An 18,568-nucleotide genomic window follows, 5' to 3' on the forward strand; every position below is an offset into this window, starting at 1 on the left:
CAACAGAGTAAACGTTTAGCCTGGGTTTCCCAACACGTCTCTCGTGCACATGCATCAGCTGTTTCTCCTTTATGTATCTTTGGATTTGGCTCTGTATGAGTCTGGCCAACTTGCACGGTAACTTTTAATAGTGAACTAAGGCAACAAGTGATAATTAGTGTAGTGTAGAGTAGAGTAATAAAGTCGCTTAAAAGGTAAACTAATGAAAATTTGCATGGGACATGTCAGTAGAGGTGCTTTCTGGTGGAAGTCTGAAGGATAGGGCTGTAATTTAGCACCTGGCTTAGTAAATATGCCCCTAAGACTGTCCAGAATTTGTTTGAAGGACTGGCTTTATAAACGTTGATGCTGCCTGTAAGGTTATGAAGCTCACAGAACTATTGCTTTGGTGATTTGCCTTTTCATTACAAGGGATGCATATGACAATTCTTTTAATCTCAGATGATACCCGTTTGTAAAATGTTGTTTCTACATCAGTGTTCCAAATGAAGTAATTTGTCTTTTATCAATAACTTCTACAGCTGTTGTTTTAATTCTTGTTTTAAAACTACTTTTTTTTTTGTTCCGTTACTTTCTTCATTTAGACACTGGCCAGTTCAGATTTTATTAAACAAACCATTTATTAAAGCCAGTATTATTTTGTACATAATAACTGTACAAATGTTTATATGTATTTATTGTAAATGAACTCATTTTTGATATGATTTCCTCTAAAGAGAAACTGCTACTCCACTTGAATTGGTCTATACCATGCATCTTTTAGCCTTTAAAAAGAAATTACACTGTAAAACTTGATAACAAACACGGGGAAAGTGAATACTGCCTTATGTTTATATCTACAGGTAATAAAGCTCACCACCAGATCAAACATTATTTTGTGCAAATTCATGTTTATTTTTAAGCAGATATATTCTGTGTAACTATTAAAGTATTGGCATATTGTAATGCAACTGTTTACAAGACACATTGCTGATGTGAAACCAACACTGTGAATATGTCTTTTTCTGACTTGTGATTCTGAATGTGGATTGCAAATCTTATTAATTTTGTGCCCAACTACTGAACAGCCTGTATGTAACTGGCTATATTAAAGCTAATTTTATATGTGGACTTTGATCAAGAGGTAAAATTTGTACCTATTTTAAAAACAATTATCCCCAAAGAATTGTTTAGATGCATTTTTTTTTCCATGAAGCTTTTGTACAAAATGTTATGTTTTTATATTTTTGACATTTGGTTGTTATTGTCATTTTTATGTTTGAATACATTGTTTATGCTGGATGTACACACTGGTGAAAGTTTATTTAAAAAAAATAAAAACTGAATCAGATAAATTGAACTTTGATGTCTTTATGACTATAAATAAGACAAAACATGTCTCTTTATTGTCTCATCTATTAAAATTTAACTCAAATGAAATAAACCATAACTCATTTCTTTTGTTAGAACACATTTTGTATCTAATAGCCATGACTGTATTTCTTCCCTTAATCTCATTTGGTTGTCATGCTCATGACGTGCTTGACCATGTTGCAAACGTCATCAAATATGTAGTGATTGTGATTTTCAGTTTTCTGCATGAAAGCTGGAATACTGACCACTCAGGTTTTTCTCATACACATAGACCTTGTGAAATACAATGAGTTAAGGTCAAAAAGGTGAATAATTGGAGATTTGTAAAAAACAGTAACAGTTAAAATCTTTTAAGTCCTAAACGCATATGTAGGGCTCACGGCACCAGTGTTCTTCGCAGCTTGCACCACATTAGTACTGGGCCCCCAGTGGGTGTTCTTATCCTTCTCATAGCCCATGGTCACCTCAATACTAGGCTGCACTCTACAGAGAAGCCATACCTGCCTATCTAGAATTAAGAACAAACTGTTGATAAGCATTTGAATTGTGTTGCTATGTGCAAAATGATAGTTCCCCAAAATTGTTAAATCAGGAGTAACTTAAGTGAAGGAGTCAAGAATTCGCCACTCTGGAACAGATCATCACAGATTTTTTTTGCACTCTTTTTTGAACTTCTTCAAATGCAGCACAATGTTCAAGTATTACAATATACAAAGACAAGCAAAATGTAAAAAAAAGTTTGTGTGAGTGGTGAAAATCCTTAAACCCCTTGAACATCATTGTTCAGGTTAGTCTTTGCGGTACATAGTTCTAAACATTTATTTACACTTTAGAATTAATTTAAATTAAGTTTAATTAATCCCTACCACTACTTACTCCTTCATGGACATCTATGCCATGTCACTTGTGATATCCAGAGAAAACCTGCAACATAATATCCACATGCATATTTAAAAAACACTTTGATTTCTTACACTTACCAGTGCCACACTGGCATTGCCCCAGTTACCATAATCCCCATGATGAACAAATCAAGCAGGTTGATGTGAAAGAGCAGTCAGAGTTTGTTTTGAGAGGAAGGTGCGGACAGCAGTTGCCAGCAGTTTTAGTTTTTATGAGTTAAAGGGGGAACCCTTGGAGAGGCTGCAAGATCTTAAAGATAGTGATATTGATCCCAATGAAGTTAACCATTTATATAAGGACAAGGACCTAGCCAGATGACGCTTCAACATAAGCTTAATTTTCTGGAAGAGTCAGTTCCTTTTCCCTGACTGGCCCATTGCCATGTAGAACTCCACTACCATAATTCCTTGTTTATTCTAGTGATTAAAGCATTTGGCTCAAGTAGTGCTCAAAAGATTGTGTTGTTAACTATATATACACAATTTGTAGTTTTTCCTCTTAGCACATTACATACACAAATAAACTGCACTAGTCTCCAATAGAGCATGAAGTATACATTGTGTCTTTAGATTAAGGTACAGCATAAAACAGGGAGTGTGAACTTTAAGTCTATTAAGTGCCAAGGCCATGTTCGGTCTACAATGTAGATGTCAAAGTCAATATCCTGTGTGATCAATAACAACAAAGTAAAAGTTTAAAGTTTGTCAATCAAAACTTTGTGCTGTTTCTTTACTGAGGACAATGTGGCGCAAAACAGGATTTTTTTTTTAAATTTTTATTATGATCATTTTTATGTATAAACAATCAATATTTACATACTTCTGATGAAAGTATTGCAACAGTTTAAAGACCAAAATGATGATGGAATCAGTAAAGCAAAAACACAGTCTAGTGCATTTGCACCATCAACCACTATTTTAGGCCATGGAACCCAAAGAGCTTTTGCTATAGATGCCCAGCAGGCTTAAAATCAGTACACAAAATCATGCAAAAAAAACAAAACAAAAACATACTTAAATTGACACACATGGGAACCACAGATTACAATAACTGGACTTTCAATTTAAGAATATTCACCAAATGTTTTCTTTGAAAAACAAAGATGTTTCCCTATTTGTTCATGGTTATATACATACACAACAAATCCAATAATATTGGACTGATTTCTCATCTTTAGCAAGTTTCACGTGTGAATGAATAAGACTAAACAGTGCTAAATGCTCACAAGTCAGAAAATGAGAAGGGAAACGTAGAAATGTTCATAAATAAATAATGGTTATTTTAACCATACACAGATGCCTGAAAAAATGCCTGAAACTTAAAAGTAATTTTGAAATTTTGATCACTACATAAAACTATACATATTGCAAGCATAAAAAATCATGGTGCTCAAAAATTAAAGTCCAAAAGAGAACAGTTAAGCTATTCAAAATGTCTCTCCTTAAACATCATACTGTAAACCTCCTAAGCCATGTCATACTCCTTTTGCTTTTTTTTACATGTAAAGACCCCATTCTAAAAGCCATTTACATGCAAATGACATTGGTTTGGTGGAAAATTTCTCTCCTTGGTCATCCACCATCAGGGACAGCTTTCATGCATCCAAGCATCAGTTAAGAAGTTTATGCCTCTACTGATCACAAAGTTCATTGTAAATAGTACTGCAAAAATATTGCAATATTGAGTGGATTTGCTCATCAAGCCAATAGCCGTGCTTATATACGAGCATGTTTCAAAAAGTCAATTTGGCAACGTTAAGGCGTGTAGGCAGGTGGTGGCTGAAACTGATTGGCGATGTCATAATCAGCAGGAAAAGTTTCACTGCTGTCCTCCATCTCTGAGAGCAGCTCCAGGGCCTGCTCCTCCTCTTCAGTCGGGTAGTGGCGCAGGAGATTTGCAGCTGTTGCTAGGATTGACGCCCCTCCGGCCCCGGCCACCAGATAAAAGCTAATCGCAAATGTGACGTATATGAGGGAACCATGGTACTTTTTATGTTGCTGCTGTAGAGACAGGATGAGCTCTGAAGCCCAGTAGCAGAAGCCAATGACAGTGGCACATTGTAGAACTACAGACAGAAAATAAACATTAGGACATAAACTTATGTGAAGCATGTGAAAGATAGAACTTTAAAAACTATTTACCAGTGAGAATATGCGCAAATGCATATCTGCGTGTAATTTTGAGAGCTGGGTGTTTTGGTCCAAACACATCCAGGAGAAAGGCCGTCAGACTGCAGAGGATGCCAAGAAAACAAAAGGCAGCAATGACTCTCAGCAGTAATATGGTCTGAGGGTTCACACAGTAATCTGGCAGTAAAAGACAAGGCAGAGAAAAAATTAATGAAGCAAATCACATTCATAAATGTACCTAATTCACTTTGAGTTATGCTCACCATCCAAAAGCTTGGGGTCAATGTAACCCAGAACGTCTGCAACCCCAAGCTCCTGCCTTGGACAAGTTCCTCCATGAATCCGGAGCCATGCGGGCTCAGCCAGGGCCGTGCACAGCGCTGTAATGGACAGAGCTCCGGGCAGAGCAGACACCAAGCTCCGCTCCGGCTGTTTGGGCAGAGAGGAGCCACCTCTCCTCCTCCGAACTCCAGTCACAGTAGATCCCGGAGGGGCGTACATGCTCACCAACTAGATAAATTTAGTAATCCACTCTTGGCTCTTTACCTCCCTTATAAATTATACGATGTGTATAGTAGTATAAACTTGACGTTCCGATGGTAAGGTCAATCCGTGGACTGGGTACAATAATAAATGAGCAAGTAGCCAGTACACTTGTAGCTTAAAGTAATGTCAACATGTATGTTATGCGGTTTGCCACTTTAAAGACTAACAATCACAGAGTCCTAAATGTGGAATTACAAAAACATACACAACAAGGAAACGGTAGACAATGAACAGATGGCCTTCAGGCCTGTTAGCTTAGTTGTTAGCCCGTTACCTCGATCCTATGACGCCAAAAATCGACGTCTATCCTTTAATAAACGGCGGAAACACAGAGACCGGACTATAAACTAATAAAAAGCAGGCCCTGCGACAAAGTCGAGAAATGTCTGTCGACAAGAAACAAAATTAAGAGTAAAACAAAACAAAAGACAGATTACAGTCTTTCTCCGTGATGTTGACTTCCGTGTTCACCTCATTCTTCTTCGTGCTTCTCGCTGCGCTCTCAGTCACACACACTTCAACACACGGTCTGCCATCTAGCGGCGATGTCGATATCATTGTTATTGTTTATATTGTTTTAGACAATATAGAATATGAATTTGCATTCCACAAGTATGGATATTTTTCATCATATACTTAACTAATGTTCGGCATTTTTTGGGAGTGGATCGCGAGCAAACTGTCCCACAATGCTTTGGGACTTCTCTGGAAAGATGGCGGCATGTCTGTAACACGGATGTTTTACTGTTGTTTTTATTTTTTAATTAATCAGCTTTAGTCTAGACAGTATTTGAAACTAAATTAAAGTTAAATCATTTCGGCTTTAAAAGGTAACTATCATTTTGGTGTGTGGTATTATCCTCGTTGCGCGTCGTTATATTCAGTCAGTGGTCGCAGTTTGGACATAGACTGAGCGGTTTGTTTGACAGCACTAACATAAAAGCTGATTTGTGTTTAGGACGATGAAGGAGGGCTTGTCTTTGGTCCAGAGGCTGAGCGCTCATCCAGACTCTCGTTGTTGGTTCGTGAGCTGGAGCCCAAACGGGACGCTGTTGGCCTCCTGTGGAGGGGACAAGACCATCAGGATATGGAGTCAAGAAGGTACCCAGAACCAAGCCTACTCTAAATACACAATTCAACTTCTTACTACATATGCATGTTGGTCCAATTATGTCATTATAGGTGACTCTTGGATATGCAAGAGTATACTTGAAGATGGACATCAGCGCACTGTGAGGAAAGTTGCCTGGTCCCCTTGTGGAAATTATTTGGCCTCTGCCAGCTTTGATGCCACCACGTGTATATGGAAAAAGACAAATGATGGTTTTGAGGTATTATTTTGTATAGATGTATTTATTCTAGTAGTTTTGCATAATGCCTGACACTTATTGACTCACCCTAGAATTTGACTGTCCTGGAAGGCCATGAAAACGAGGTAAAATGTGTTGCCTGGGCCCCATCGGGGAATCTGCTTGCAACATGCAGCAGAGACAAGAGTGTCTGGGTTTGGGAAGGTTTGTGTACGCAATATTGACTTCTTTTTTTTAATTGCCATGTTCTTTTCATTGATTTCTTTTTTTCAGTTGATGAAGAAGATGAGTATGAGTGTGTGACTGTTGTCAACTCTCACACACAAGATGTCAAACATGTTGTGTGGCACCCTACACAGGAAGTAGGTCTGGTAAATATTTTTTTGTGTCTTTTGCAAGTGTTGCCACAATGTTTTGTGCACTTGTGTACAGCTTTTAGCATCTGCGAGCTACGACAACAACATATGCATTTATAAAGAGGATGATGACGACTGGGAATGCCGTGCCACTTTAGAAGGACACACGTCCACTGTATGGAGTCTATCCTTTGATGGCACTGGAAAGAAACTGGCCTCCTGCAGTGATGATCGCACAGTGAAGATCTGGAAAGACTTCTCACCAGAGGATGGACAGGGTTAGAAAACAATACAGACAAAATTACTGATAAAAAAAAAAAAAAAAATCTATATCTGAAACTGCAGTTTCAAAACGTTGTATTTAACATTAACAGGAGACTTGTCATGGAAGTGTGTCTGCACTTTGTCTGGGTATCATGGTCGAACAATCTATGATGTTTCCTGGTAAGTTTTTTAAATTCTGCTCATTATTCCTAAATAATATTGAAATCAAATGGTACAATTTCATGTTATATAGGTGTCACCTGACCGGAGCCCTGGCAACAGCATGTGGGGACGATGCAGTGCGAGTATTTAAAGAAGATGAAACGGCAGATCCAGAGCAGCCTGTGTTCTCATTGGCTGCTCAAGTGGCCAAAGCACATGACCAAGATGTGAACTGTGTCACCTGGAACCCAAAGGAGGCAGGACTACTGGCCTCATGTAGTGACAATGGGGAGATTGCCATTTGGCGGTTTCAAGAGGAGAATTAATATTTTCTGTTCAATCCCAGAATTCACTGGAACATGTCAAAGCCACAAATGATAGTAATAATTGCTTATGTTTAACACTGATCTGAGGCAAGAAAGGTTTGGTTAACCTGAGAAGCGTTCTGCTCTCAGCTTATAAGCAGAATCAAAGCTTAAATAGCTTATCTTTATTTGTGGGCCTTGTATTGTAACAAAAAGAACCCTTTTTAATAAAGTATTTGCTCTGTCTACATTCACTGCAGGCAAATGCAACTCATTTTCACAATCATGTTGGTTCTCTTTATTACAAAAAAAAAACAACAAACTGACAGAACAATTTAAAATGACAAAGTTTTTTAGTCAGTGGATCATTGGGAGAACCTGATATGGTTCATCAAATAAACAAATACAAATAAAACGTTTGTGCTTAAACTAAAACTGTTAAGGTAAAGGGTAAACTTAACAGAATGACACAATTACTGCAAAAGAGACAAGGAAAATATACCTAGCAGATTCATGAATATCTAGTTTCATATAAAACCAAATCTAAGCATGTTTGAGAAGAGTATCTGCGTTCAGTCTGAGTCACTTTCTCCTTCGCTGTCTGCCTCTTTCACATCCACACTGAACTTGTACTCCTGGTCACAGCCCATGTAGGCATCACTCATAAAATATAGTGTGTAGTTATGAACACCCATGGCTGGTGCAACAAAGTCCAACTTAACCTAAAAGATAAATCAAACAAAAATAAAGGCTGAGTTTGTTGGTGTGAGAAGTACTTTAAACAAAGATTACAAAGAAGCTGACCTTTGCTTTCTGCTGAAGTGTCAACCTCTTAATTGAAATGAGACTGTTAGACTTGGGATCTCCGATAACCACCCACCATCCTTCCTCACGTTTCTACACAAAAAATAAGGTTAACAATCAGAGACTAAAGCAACAAAAATATTCTTTCAACAAATCTGTGGTGCACTAACCTGAGGGAAGAGAGGTGCAATAACCGGTCCCGTCACCTCCTCCTCTCTCTCGAGCTGAACTTGAACCAAAACAGGACTGCCACTATAAATACAATAATAGTATTAAGTTTCCTCTTTATATTGACCATACTTTTAGATGGGACGTTGGGGATACCTCTTGATGTTGTCCTTTTCAGCAACTTCATAGGAAAGCTCAATGTTGGGATAACGGTTACAGAAACGTGCCACATCTGCCATCTGGGCATCTGTCAGCTGTAGAAGAGCAGTGCGCTCATCATCCTCCATCTCCATAATGTCAAAGATACTTTCCACTCCCTGCAGAAAACAACCAGAATAAAATATAAATATGAATAAACAAATAAAACAACTCAAGCATTTCTAAAACACAACCATTGTGTAACATATTGACTATGGTACCTTGTCAGTGCATCGTTTGATGTGCTCTGATGTGAAGAAAGGAAGCTGTTTGAGATATGAGTCCTTGGACCACATGGCCTGGGTGACCATTTGGGCCAGCTCCATAGCAGCTAGAGCAGGACTCAGCCACCCGTTACTGGATAGCACATCTACACAAGCCTGGATGAGACGAACAGCCTACAACACAACAGTAAGTTGTTACATGCAGCATTAGACTTTAAAAACAAAAAATAAATGCAATTAAATGGACCTTGCTCAGGATCTCCTCAGTGTCAGACTGCAGCTCAGCACTCAGCTGCATTCTTGACAGATGAGCCTGGAGCAGCAGGTTGGTCTTCACATGTGGGTCATTGAACTTGGGGTTATTTAGTTTGTGAGGAACTTTCTGAACCAGCTGGAAAAGATTACACATATTCATATCAAACCTTGTAAACATCAGTAAAATAAAGTTAACATTCATAATGAACAGCTCTCAAATCTAACTGAGATGTTTATTACCTGTCGGAGAAGTGTGTCTTCATGATGCCGTATTGGAATGTGCTTGTACTCAGCAGCATTAGAGATGATCTCAATCAATCCACGAATCTTCGTTTTAGCATTGAGAGACATGCTGAACAGCTCTGTTACACAAAAACAGAAGTTACATTTGCAACAGGATGCTTCAAAGAACAAAATGAATAAGTCACGGTGAATGTTATGATACAGACCGATAGTGGTGTAGTTGATGTAATAATAGGCAGCAATCATGCCCAGATTGAGGGGTGCCACATCCATCTCATCCTCAATGCTGATACATTTGGACTGCTCCAGATCATGGAGTGTGTTCTCCACCAGCTCAGAGAGGTGGTCCGACAGGTGACGATGGGACATACCTATTAAAATATAAAATACAAAAATAAGAATTACATTTATCCATTTGTAGCCATTTTCATAAAACCTTTGTTTCTGTATTGTACATTATTAATAATGCGCTTTGGTTTCTGACCTTGCAGATTGTAGTAGTTGGGATTCTGAGTCATACGGCGATAGAGGAATGTCCAAGTCAGGTAGTCCACAGCATCCTGTTTATTTTCCACTGTCTTTGTGACAATTTCAGCATTAAAGTGATCATGGAGGCAATGGTCTAAGTGGGACTCGACTGGCAGAGGCTCATACAGGAACTTCTTGAAGAAATCCTATGAGTGCAAGAAAATAAATGCATTTGTTTGCGTTGATATTAGAATATATTAAAAGCAAAACAAAGTTAGGCATTACTTTTTTGGAGCCTTGACACATGATGACACAACGGCCTTCATCATCTAGCATTGGTCTGTTTGCTTTGCCCACCATTTGGAGGATGTCATAAATTGGATAGTCCACATAGCTAAAAGAAACAAATTCACTTAGTTTGTGTTACAAAAATTTTTATAGCAATTCTTTTCAAAGTGCAGAAAACATACGAATTAATTTTGCCGTTGTAATACTGGGTGTCCATGACAATGACCAGATGAGCAGCGATGTTGATGCCCCAGCAGAGTGAACGAGAAGATACCACAACCTGTACAGCCCCTGTAAATAGAAACAATAACTATAAACATTCTGGTGTATTGATTTTTCCAAAAGTAGCTGGTGCAGGAGTGGCAAGTCATACCGGAGTTGAAAAGCTGCTCAACTATTTTCCGCTCAGTGGCAGACAGGCCTTCGTGCAAGTAACCCACGCCATTAGCCAGAGTCTCTTTTAGAGTAGCATCATTGATTTTTTCCAGGAATGGTGCCAGGTCTTTCTCATTGCAATGCAGGAACCTTCAGAAACACAAATGTTAGCTTTTTCTGTGCAATAATCTTAAGTACATAAATATAACGGTGATGTGAAATGCATAACAACCTCTGAGGGACCACATCAGCAGCACAGAAGGTGAGGATGTCAATAGCTGTGAGGCGAGTCTGTCTGCGGGACGGGACAAAAACCACAGCCGGTTTGGAGGGAGAGTGCTTCATGATGGCGTGGTATACAGGCTTAGCCATAGACAAGAGCCGGGTCTGTGTGTGACTCACATTAAAGCCCTGAACAAAACAAAACACCAAACCAGAACAATCACATTATTTATATTCACTTTTATAGGTTGTGTTAATGTGAATTTAAAGACGTGATGTGTTGTCCTAAGAGGCTATACTTTGTAGTTGTTTATGTTTCAACATCATTACATTGTTCAGTATAAATATATCAATGCAGTTTGCCCGTTAATCAAAAACGCATAAATGTAAGTAAACTACTTAGGAAAAGAGCTGTTAAAGATTTAATACAATCACAAACCTGAATGTGCAGTTCGAGAGGCACAGGTCTGACGTTGGGGTGAAAGTTAAAAGTTGCTGTCGTGCTGCAGCCCAACCAGTGAGCCACATCTTTGGCATTGGACAACGATGAACTCAGAGCCACAATGCGGATGGGGCGCTCAATTTGAGAGGAGATGTACCTCATTCTTGAGCAGATGACCTCCAAGACAGGCTGGAGAAGAAAGTTTGAATTATTTCAAGTTTAATTAAGGAAATAATGGTAGTTGTCATGATAAACTCACCCCATTTTCTCCTCCAATCAGGTGTGTTTCGTCCACAATGAAAAGGCTGACATTTTGGACATTCTTCCTCTGTTTCCAGCGTCGGGATAGGATATCCCACTTGTCTGGAGTACTGACTATAATGTCTCCTTTTCCTAGAAGCTTCAGGTCTGTGCTTGTCTCTCCAGTAAGGAGTACAACCTTCTTATTCAGGACATCCTGAAATTTCTGATGCCAGTCCATGAATACCTAATGACAAAAAAAGTACTTTTAACAAAAAAGCCAACTTATTTGTGTTGTAAACACAATTGGAAGTATTTAAATGAATTTAATAACACTAATATATCTCAATAACATTTACTTGTTCAGCAAGTGCCTCCATGGGTGTGATGTAGACACAGCGGCCCTCAGCGTTGTGCAGGAGCATTCTCAGAATGGCAAATTCAGCACATATAGTCTTACCACTGCCAGTTGGAGCTCCCACAAATACATTATCATCACTGTTGTAGATAGCATTGAAAACTATGGGAGTAAAGGTTTATGTTAAAAATCGACAGAGTATAAACTCAACAATAGTGTATTTGAAGTTGTACCTTGAGTTTGAATGGGGTTGAAGAAGGGAAACTTGTTCTGGTAGAGAGCCTCAAAGGCAGAGTTCCTGAGAGCAGTGACAGGCAGAGGCTGCAGGTCCAGCAACTCTGTGGGCGGAGGGTACTTCTCCGGGAGGATCAGGTGACGGAAGGACACGGGGAGCTGCGTCTCACAAGCTAAAGAAGGACAAATACTAAATAGCTACACAAAAGACACATCAAATAATTTCATACAGCATACTTACAGAGCCAGCGGTCTGATAGCACTCGGATAAAGTATTGTGGTGGTAGAGGCTCAAACACAGGGACAAAGAATGTCACCAGGTGTTCATCCTGGGCATATTTGGATTTAAGAAGGAAGTATTCATGATGCAGGATGACTTCACTGTCCACATCCTCTACCAAGATCCAGAACGCCTCAGATGATCCATGAATCTAATGGGTTGAAGGGTTAGAATATTTCCGAGTCCTTGATGAAACATGGTGTATAAAGTCCTATATGAAATGTGTACAGTGTTCTGCCAAATGACTGACCTTGTCATCCCACTGAAAGTCAGGAGTAATGGTGAGCTCCACCTTTAGTGTGGAGCGAGTGATGGGTTGCAAATGAACAGCCAAGTCCAGCTTAGGAAACTGGTGTACAAACTTGTGAATAGTCTTTCCCATTTTGGGCATTCGGATGAGCTCCCCTAGAACATAATTCTTATCAACAGAAATCTAAAGCAAGACGCATTACTTTCTTAGCTTCTTAAAGAAACATACCAATTTCATTGTGGTTCAGATCATACAGACGCTCAAAGGGGAAGTTTTTCTTTTCAATCTTTTTGATCACTTCCTCTGGAAGTTTTTTGAACTGTCTCAAAGGAGACATTGACTGCCACCTATAAAAACATTGAATAAAAAAGAAAACTGGTGAGTGTAATTGGTAATATTATGAAAATACACATGTATGTTAGTAAAACATACATTCTTTTGTCAATCATCTTGCAAAGGTTCATCGTCTTGTCGCTGAGTTGTGCCCACCCTCTGTTGAGTACAATCTCAAATATAGCACGCATAAGTCTGCCAGCACTCTGAAAGAAAAAAAGAAAAATAAAGTCAGGTAAATGTTCTTGTGATGCATCCAAGTTAAATCCTAGTTGTGCTTCAATACCTGTGTAACATAGACCATATCGGCCATAAGAGCGAAACCCTCCAGTTTGAGCTGAGAGATGTAAGCCTGGAGTAGCACATTAATCTGAGAAAGAAACAAAAACATGCTTAAGTCAAATTGAAAGACTTTTTTAAAAACAACACTTAACTTGCAGATATGTTACTCACCTTTGCACTTGGCTCTTCAATACTTTCCTTTACTGGGATTGGGACACGTTCCAGTAACTTCTGGAGTTCCAGTTTCTCTTCCTAAAATGCAAATAGAGTAATTTATTATTATTATTATTATTATTATTATTTTTTTTTACAAACGCTTATGTCTTATGTTGAATTCATTTAGCTCTACCCACCTCTCTGACTGTGATGTTTCTGAACTCTGATGAAAGGGAAAAAACACGGAAGAGTTCAATCTCACTCAAAGTAGGCTTTAGCAGCTGGTTGTATGTCTGAATGGAGTCATGTGTGATGTAGAAGTGACTAGCGATGCGCCCAAGATCTGTAACCTAAATGCATAGAAAAAATTTAAATATATTATACTATGTTATTATAATATATAATGCAAAAAATGTATTTTAAATCATCCACAAACCTGGAATGAGCCAGTTCTCTTATCATATTTAATGAGATTGTTTTTGTCCAAGACATTCGCTGCAGTGTGTATAAGGTCCATCCTGCGGCGCTCAAGAAGTGGATCAGTGCTCTTGTCGTCATGGGAGACTCCGTACAGAGAAGGGTTGCGGAGCATTCGTACATATAGGTATGTGTAGCCAAGCCAGTTTACCGCATCCTGAAAACAAATGAAATGTTAAATTGTTTTCTAAAATCTCATTTGCCCCAATATCAGCCACTTACCTTGACATTTTGTACATTGCCAAGTACTATTTCAGCATTCAGCATATCAGGCAGCTTTGCCACCATCTGACTCTCAATGGGCAGCTGCTGGTTCAGGAGAGAGAGATAGTACTGCAGTTCTCCATGGGATGTGATCAAAATTCCCTCGCCCTTAGTGTCATACTGCGGACGACCAGCTCGACCAAGCATCTGCAAAAACATAATTGACCAATCCATTAACTAGAGCCCACAGAGGATTGTGTATGGAAGATGAGAGCTCTGGCCAACCTGTAAAATGTCGAGTGCTCCGAGCTCTGTCCACCTGCCTTTCTCAGGGCTGTACACCTGCGTGCCTTTGATAATGACAGTGTGGGCAGGTAGATTGACACCCCAAGCCAGAGTCGCTGTTGACACCAGCACCTGGATGTGGCGATCAGCAAACAGATCCTCCACCAAAGTACGGTCCACTCTAGTCATACCAGCGTGGTGGATTGCAAAGCCATAAGGCAGCAAATCCTTGAGCTCCAGGTTCTAAATAAATATATGATTTTTAGAATTGATATTGAATTTAAAAGGACAAAGCAATGTATAGTGTAATTTACTTACTTTGCACTGTTCAGCCTCAGTTCTCAAGACCTCTGTAGACGCTGAGCCCTCTCTAAGGAATAGGCCCAGTGTATCTTTCTCTAAACACATGTCTCTTATTGCTCTGGCTGTTTTTCCAGTCTCCTTTCTTGAGTGTACAAAGACCAACACCTGGTTCAAGAATGGTGAGACAGATTACATGCAAGAAAAAGATTTTTAAATTGTTTGTATACATAAATATAAAAAAACATACCTGATTCTTTCCAGCGTGCTCCATAATTTTTTCATACACAATCTCATTCATGATCTGGAAACGCTTAATAGCTTTTTTCTCTGTGATTCCAACATAGGTCTGCTCCAGCGGCACGGGGCGGAAACTAGGGAAAATTGTGTATTAGCCTTGGGTTATATTAGATATTTTGTTGTTTTGTTGAAAGTTTCTTTTGTAACTGTTTAGACAGTTGAACCCAGGTTATTCTGTTATTACCTGTTGTCAAAATAGAAGAGCCCTTTAGCTGGATCTACACGCAGACATGTAGCAACATCCTCATAGTTAGGCAAGGTGGCACTGAGTCCAATCAGACGCACATCCTCTTGCGTCAACTCAACATTACGAATGGTTCTGGCGATAAGAGACTCCAAAACAGGTCCTCTGTCGTCATGCAGCAGGTGGATTTCATCCTGTACACATTCAGGTTTATCAGATCATGTCAGTGTTAAGTATGAAGTAGTATATTCTACTGATAATATATAATACTATATTTACTCACAATAATAATAAGGCGCACTAGCTGAGTGTAGGTACGCTCTCCACCTTTTCTTGTTATAATGTCCCATTTTTCAGGGGTACACACAATAATCTGAGTGGCATTGATCTCCTCTTTACACAACTGGTGGTCTCCAGTCAGCTCAGATACTGTGATACCATAACTTGCCAAGCGCTGCAAGATATTTTAAAGTTATTTAAAAGTACACCTTCAAAAATGTGGATGATAAGGACAAGAATAAAACTCACCTTGCCGAAACTTCCCACCATTTCTTGTACCAAAGAGCGCATAGGCGCAATGTAAATGATTTTGAAATCATCTACATTGATGGTCCCGTCAACGTTGATGTGTTTTCCAATTTCTCTCAACATAGCCATCAGAGCAACATTAGTCTTTCCAGCACCCTATAAACACAGTTTATTTTAGTAATATTGTTATATTAGAATTGACAACGATCTAATGATAGACTTAACTTACCGTAGGAGCACACACTAAAAGGTTCTCATCGCTGTCCATGGTGGTCTTGAACAACTTACTCTGGATGCGGTTAAGGTTTTTGAATCCCTCAAACCCAGCCTGAGCGTACTTGGGCAATTTTTCAATTGCAACCAGAACCTAATGTCAAAATAGGAGGCTGTACTTAGACTTTAATCAAAAACACCAGGAGCAATGAGAAGACAAACGGATGACATTTTAGGTTCATTGAAGGACAAAACATACCTCATCATCAGCAAAAGGTTTGGGTTTGAGAGCCGGCACATGGACTTCCTCATAGCCTTTGCGCTGTTTGCGAAATGAACCATCTGGAAGTTGACAGCGTTTGTTTGCCATAAAGTGGCTTCCTTGAGTGAACGCCAGATCATCCAAGTCTAGCAACTGTCGAGGGGCAACTGACTGCAAAACAAGCATGACATAAGCAAATTAAGTATCACACAACCAATGAAGCAGTCCACAGCTACAAATGAATATATCACCTCTCCATGGTCAACGTCCATTGCTTCCAAGTCATCAACACGAGACTTTCTAACCCTTTCTCTGCGAGATCGCTCCTCCTACAAGGAAGAAAAGAATTGTTAAACTAAATTAGACAGCCATGAACATATTTCAAAAAACAAGACTTTACCCGAATGATATCCTCCTTCTCAGTCTCCTGCAGCTGATAAAGAATTTTTGACAACTCCTGATCTGATTCCATCTTTCCAATGATGCGCTCTTTTTCTGACTCACTCTGTGCACTTGCCAGCATTGTACAGTATTGAACTGGAAATCAGAAAAATGTTTTAAAAAATAAAAAAGTGAACATTACATATTATATCCTTTACAGCAGTGACTTACTCATGCGACGATGTTGGCGGAGAACTTTAATGAAGTCAAAAGTGTTAAAACCAAGCAGCAGCACAAGCTGATTCTCACATTCTCTATCATCACTGGCAGTCTGAAGCAAACGGTGACAATTGACAGTAAAATTCTTCCAAATGCTCACACATAAACATACTAAATCTGAGACTCTCCAAGTGGCAAATAAAAATAATAAATACCTTGAGAATTTCCAAGACTTCATCAGCTTTCTTTTGTGAAACAATAGCATCATCATAAAAGCGACTGAGCTGACGCTGTAGCCAGAAAGCATCAATGTCTCTTGGATGTAGATCCTTTTTCTTCACAGTCATCACATCACCTGTGACACCAAGCTAAAAAAGAAATACAGTTTAATTTTTACAGGTATTGTGAAGGAAACTAGTAATTGTTATGTAAAAATACATACATTGGCTGTAAGAGTAGAGCTGACATCTGCTTCTTCTCCTTCGCTGTCTTCATCTGAATGCTCGTCTCGTACCTCACCAAACTGGTCTTCATCACCCTCCTAAATAAACAAAAACAAAATGGTTAACTCATGTTTACATGACAGTACTAAATGAAAAACAAGGCATACCTCTTCATCAGATTCAAACTGGACATTGACTCCATATGTTTCATCAATGTTTTCATCTGCAGAATATGATTTGATTTAATAATCTAAAGAACTTCCCTTAAACAGTCCAAAAGGCAAGAACTTACCCATATTTTGTAGGTCCTTATCACCTCCATAATCTGTGATTTTTTTCCCCAAATTGACCAGCACATGATAACGAGTGTCATCAGCAGGGCCAAGAAGCTGCTCTACCTCACGACGCCTTTCCTTATCCCTCATTTTATCATTCTTCAGCACAGCCAGGACTTCATCTGCAGCTCCACACAGGATGTCTCTTGGCTGTGTTATTAACAATAATAAAACAGTATATTTTCATTACTATATATTGTCAAAGAGGGGAAATGTATACACAGATGAAAGTATTTCAAATATATATATAAATCTGACCTGATCTCCAAGGGCGGCATGTATAAAGCTGAGCAACACTTCATAAGTCTCTCGTGTTTCTTTGGTTTTAGGCTTGTACACAATGCCCACCATATCATCAATACCTTCAGAAAGCAAGGTAAACCCTTTCATTTTATTGATGTCATGGCGGTCTTCATCTCTCTTTCGTCGCCTAAGTAGAAAAAATCAAACCATGTAAACAACGTTAAGGTCCATGTGCATCTGCAAGATTTGGTTGTTTCAAAAAGCACATGAAGTCACTAACTTGTCTCGTCTTTCCTCTAACTTTTGAGGCTTGGTCCTTTGCGCTTTATCGCCCATTTTGGTCCCCTCCAGCTTCCCCACAAGGGACAGTACCTCTCCGGTAGGCTCATCTCTTCGTGTTCGGTCGATCAGAGACCGATCCGCTTGCAGCACCAAGTTTGAGTTCTTTCATTCAAAACAGAAGCACAATCAGGACTCCATGAGTAGACTAAATGCTATGCAAAACAACTAAAGACTATGATGTTAGAAATATTTCCCAAGCTCCATTATAATTCCAGTTTATTACATGTTAATATATGCTCTATTGTACATGCTGTAGTTCTAATTCCGGAAAGTGAACTTACCGCTTTATACTCGTACTGCAAGCTACGAGCAGTAACATCCGCCATAGCTGCGACTTCGTCTGTTAGCTTTAACTATTGAGGTTTATCTCTATGTTGACCGAATTTGTGTTTAAGAAAGAGCGTTTTCTTTACGTTATAATGGCACCGCTAACACGAGCCAACAACAAGCGCCACTGTCGGATTATTTTCTCTTCCGGGTTCAAAGGCGCGAGGGAGTAAAAACTATAGCGCCCTCTACTGTTTTGGCTCAACATTAAATTTACTCTCCAGGTCAATCCCAAACGTGTACAATCAGGTGATACAGTTTTAGATACTTTTAGATTAAACAGCCCTTGCTCACTTGGTTGAGCCCTTGCCCACGAACCCAAAAGTGTGTAGTTTGATCCCCGCTATTCTCAGTGCATAATATTGTTGTGCCCATGG

The 18,568-nt window shown here is 39.2% G+C and overlaps 4 protein-coding genes across 6 annotated transcripts; 1 reads left to right on the forward strand and 3 right to left on the reverse strand.

Annotated features, from left to right (window-relative positions):
• Positions 1-1,493: 1,493 nt before the first annotated feature.
• Positions 1,494-2,459, reverse strand: LOC117376105 (ES1 protein, mitochondrial-like; the record flags this gene model as incomplete). The annotated part of the gene is given in 4 exon segments (XM_033972512.1): positions 1,494-1,626; positions 1,717-1,836; positions 2,258-2,277; positions 2,334-2,459. Coding segments are annotated over 4 exon segments (399 nt in total), but the record flags the coding sequence as incomplete, so codon positions are not given.
• A 561-nt stretch (positions 2,460-3,020) lies between these two features.
• tmem127 (transmembrane protein 127) lies at positions 3,021-5,430 on the reverse strand. Its single transcript, XM_033972263.2, has 3 exons — positions 4,649-5,430; positions 4,398-4,562; positions 3,021-4,321 (listed from the first exon to the last, which is right to left on the reverse strand). Exons 1-3 carry the CDS (start codon positions 4,884-4,886, stop codon positions 4,011-4,013), a joined length of 714 nt encoding a protein of 237 aa, XP_033828154.1. The 5' UTR covers positions 4,887-5,430; the 3' UTR covers positions 3,021-4,010.
• Positions 5,431-5,612: 182 nt separating this feature from the next.
• On the forward strand, positions 5,613-7,613 carry ciao1 (cytosolic iron-sulfur assembly component 1). Of its 2 annotated transcripts, XM_055224402.1 has the most exons (8): positions 5,613-5,761; positions 5,890-6,032; positions 6,114-6,262; positions 6,334-6,445; positions 6,515-6,603; positions 6,674-6,875; positions 6,972-7,041; positions 7,115-7,613. In XM_055224402.1, exons 2-8 carry the CDS (start codon positions 5,894-5,896, stop codon positions 7,347-7,349), a joined length of 996 nt encoding a protein of 331 aa, XP_055080377.1. In that variant the 5' UTR covers positions 5,613-5,761; positions 5,890-5,893; the 3' UTR covers positions 7,350-7,613. The 2 variants fall into 2 exon arrangements, with proteins under 2 accessions (XP_055080377.1, XP_033828153.1); XM_033972262.2 differs by lacking the exon at positions 5,613-5,761 and having other exon boundaries at positions 5,875-6,032; positions 7,115-7,564.
• snrnp200 (small nuclear ribonucleoprotein 200 (U5)) lies at positions 7,607-18,346 on the reverse strand. 2 transcript variants are annotated; one of them, XM_033972258.2, is made up of 44 exons: positions 18,146-18,346; positions 17,803-17,966; positions 17,538-17,709; positions 17,237-17,429; positions 17,112-17,167; positions 16,944-17,042; positions 16,717-16,869; positions 16,514-16,613; positions 16,302-16,438; positions 16,153-16,230; positions 15,899-16,072; positions 15,656-15,793; positions 15,427-15,582; positions 15,182-15,352; positions 14,899-15,092; positions 14,665-14,788; positions 14,433-14,582; positions 14,115-14,357; positions 13,848-14,036; positions 13,585-13,782; positions 13,346-13,498; positions 13,164-13,244; positions 12,997-13,080; positions 12,810-12,916; positions 12,606-12,724; positions 12,378-12,532; positions 12,089-12,278; positions 11,847-12,020; positions 11,615-11,775; positions 11,275-11,502; positions 11,013-11,204; positions 10,584-10,762; positions 10,350-10,501; positions 10,159-10,267; positions 9,974-10,082; positions 9,705-9,894; positions 9,427-9,591; positions 9,218-9,339; positions 8,970-9,113; positions 8,720-8,896; positions 8,457-8,617; positions 8,303-8,384; positions 8,133-8,225; positions 7,607-8,050 (listed from the first exon to the last, which is right to left on the reverse strand). In XM_033972258.2, exons 1-44 carry the CDS (start codon positions 18,188-18,190, stop codon positions 7,901-7,903), a joined length of 6,411 nt encoding a protein of 2,136 aa, XP_033828149.1. In that variant the 5' UTR covers positions 18,191-18,346; the 3' UTR covers positions 7,607-7,900. The 2 variants fall into 2 exon arrangements, with proteins under 2 accessions (XP_033828149.1, XP_055080374.1); XM_055224399.1 differs by having other exon boundaries at positions 13,164-13,240; positions 13,342-13,498; positions 18,146-18,293.
• Positions 18,347-18,568: the final 222 nt, after the last annotated feature.

Source organism: Periophthalmus magnuspinnatus, chromosome 9, assembly GCF_009829125.3.
Source record: "Periophthalmus magnuspinnatus isolate fPerMag1 chromosome 9, fPerMag1.2.pri, whole genome shotgun sequence".
Lineage (NCBI taxonomy): Eukaryota > Metazoa > Chordata > Actinopteri > Gobiiformes > Gobiidae > Periophthalmus > Periophthalmus magnuspinnatus.

Coding starts and splice junctions, on each gene's coding strand:
- snrnp200 (XM_033972258.2), bottom strand. CDS start 18,190: ATGGCGGATGTTACTGCTCGTAGCTTGCAGTACGAGTATAAAGCG. Junction 17,043..17,111: donor AGTTTGAATCTGATGAAGAG/GTATGCCTTGTT, acceptor TTGTTTATTTAG/GAGGGTGATGAAGACCAGTT. Junction 8,897..8,969: donor CTGAGGAGATCCTGAGCAAG/GTCCATTTAATT, acceptor GTTGTGTTGTAG/GCTGTTCGTCTCATCCAGGC.
- tmem127 (XM_033972263.2), bottom strand. CDS start 4,886: ATGTACGCCCCTCCGGGATCTACTGTGACTGGAGTTCGGAGGAGGAGA. Junction 4,563..4,648: donor TGACCCCAAGCTTTTGGATG/GTGAGCATAACT, acceptor TTTTACTGCCAG/ATTACTGTGTGAACCCTCAG. Junction 4,322..4,397: donor ATTTGCGCATATTCTCACTG/GTAAATAGTTTT, acceptor TTCTGTCTGTAG/TTCTACAATGTGCCACTGTC.
- ciao1 (XM_055224402.1), top strand. CDS start 5,894: ATGAAGGAGGGCTTGTCTTTGGTCCAGAGGCTGAGCGCTCATCCAGAC. Junction 6,033..6,113: donor CAGGATATGGAGTCAAGAAG/GTACCCAGAACC, acceptor ATGTCATTATAG/GTGACTCTTGGATATGCAAG. Junction 6,876..6,971: donor CTCACCAGAGGATGGACAGG/GTTAGAAAACAA, acceptor TAACATTAACAG/GAGACTTGTCATGGAAGTGT.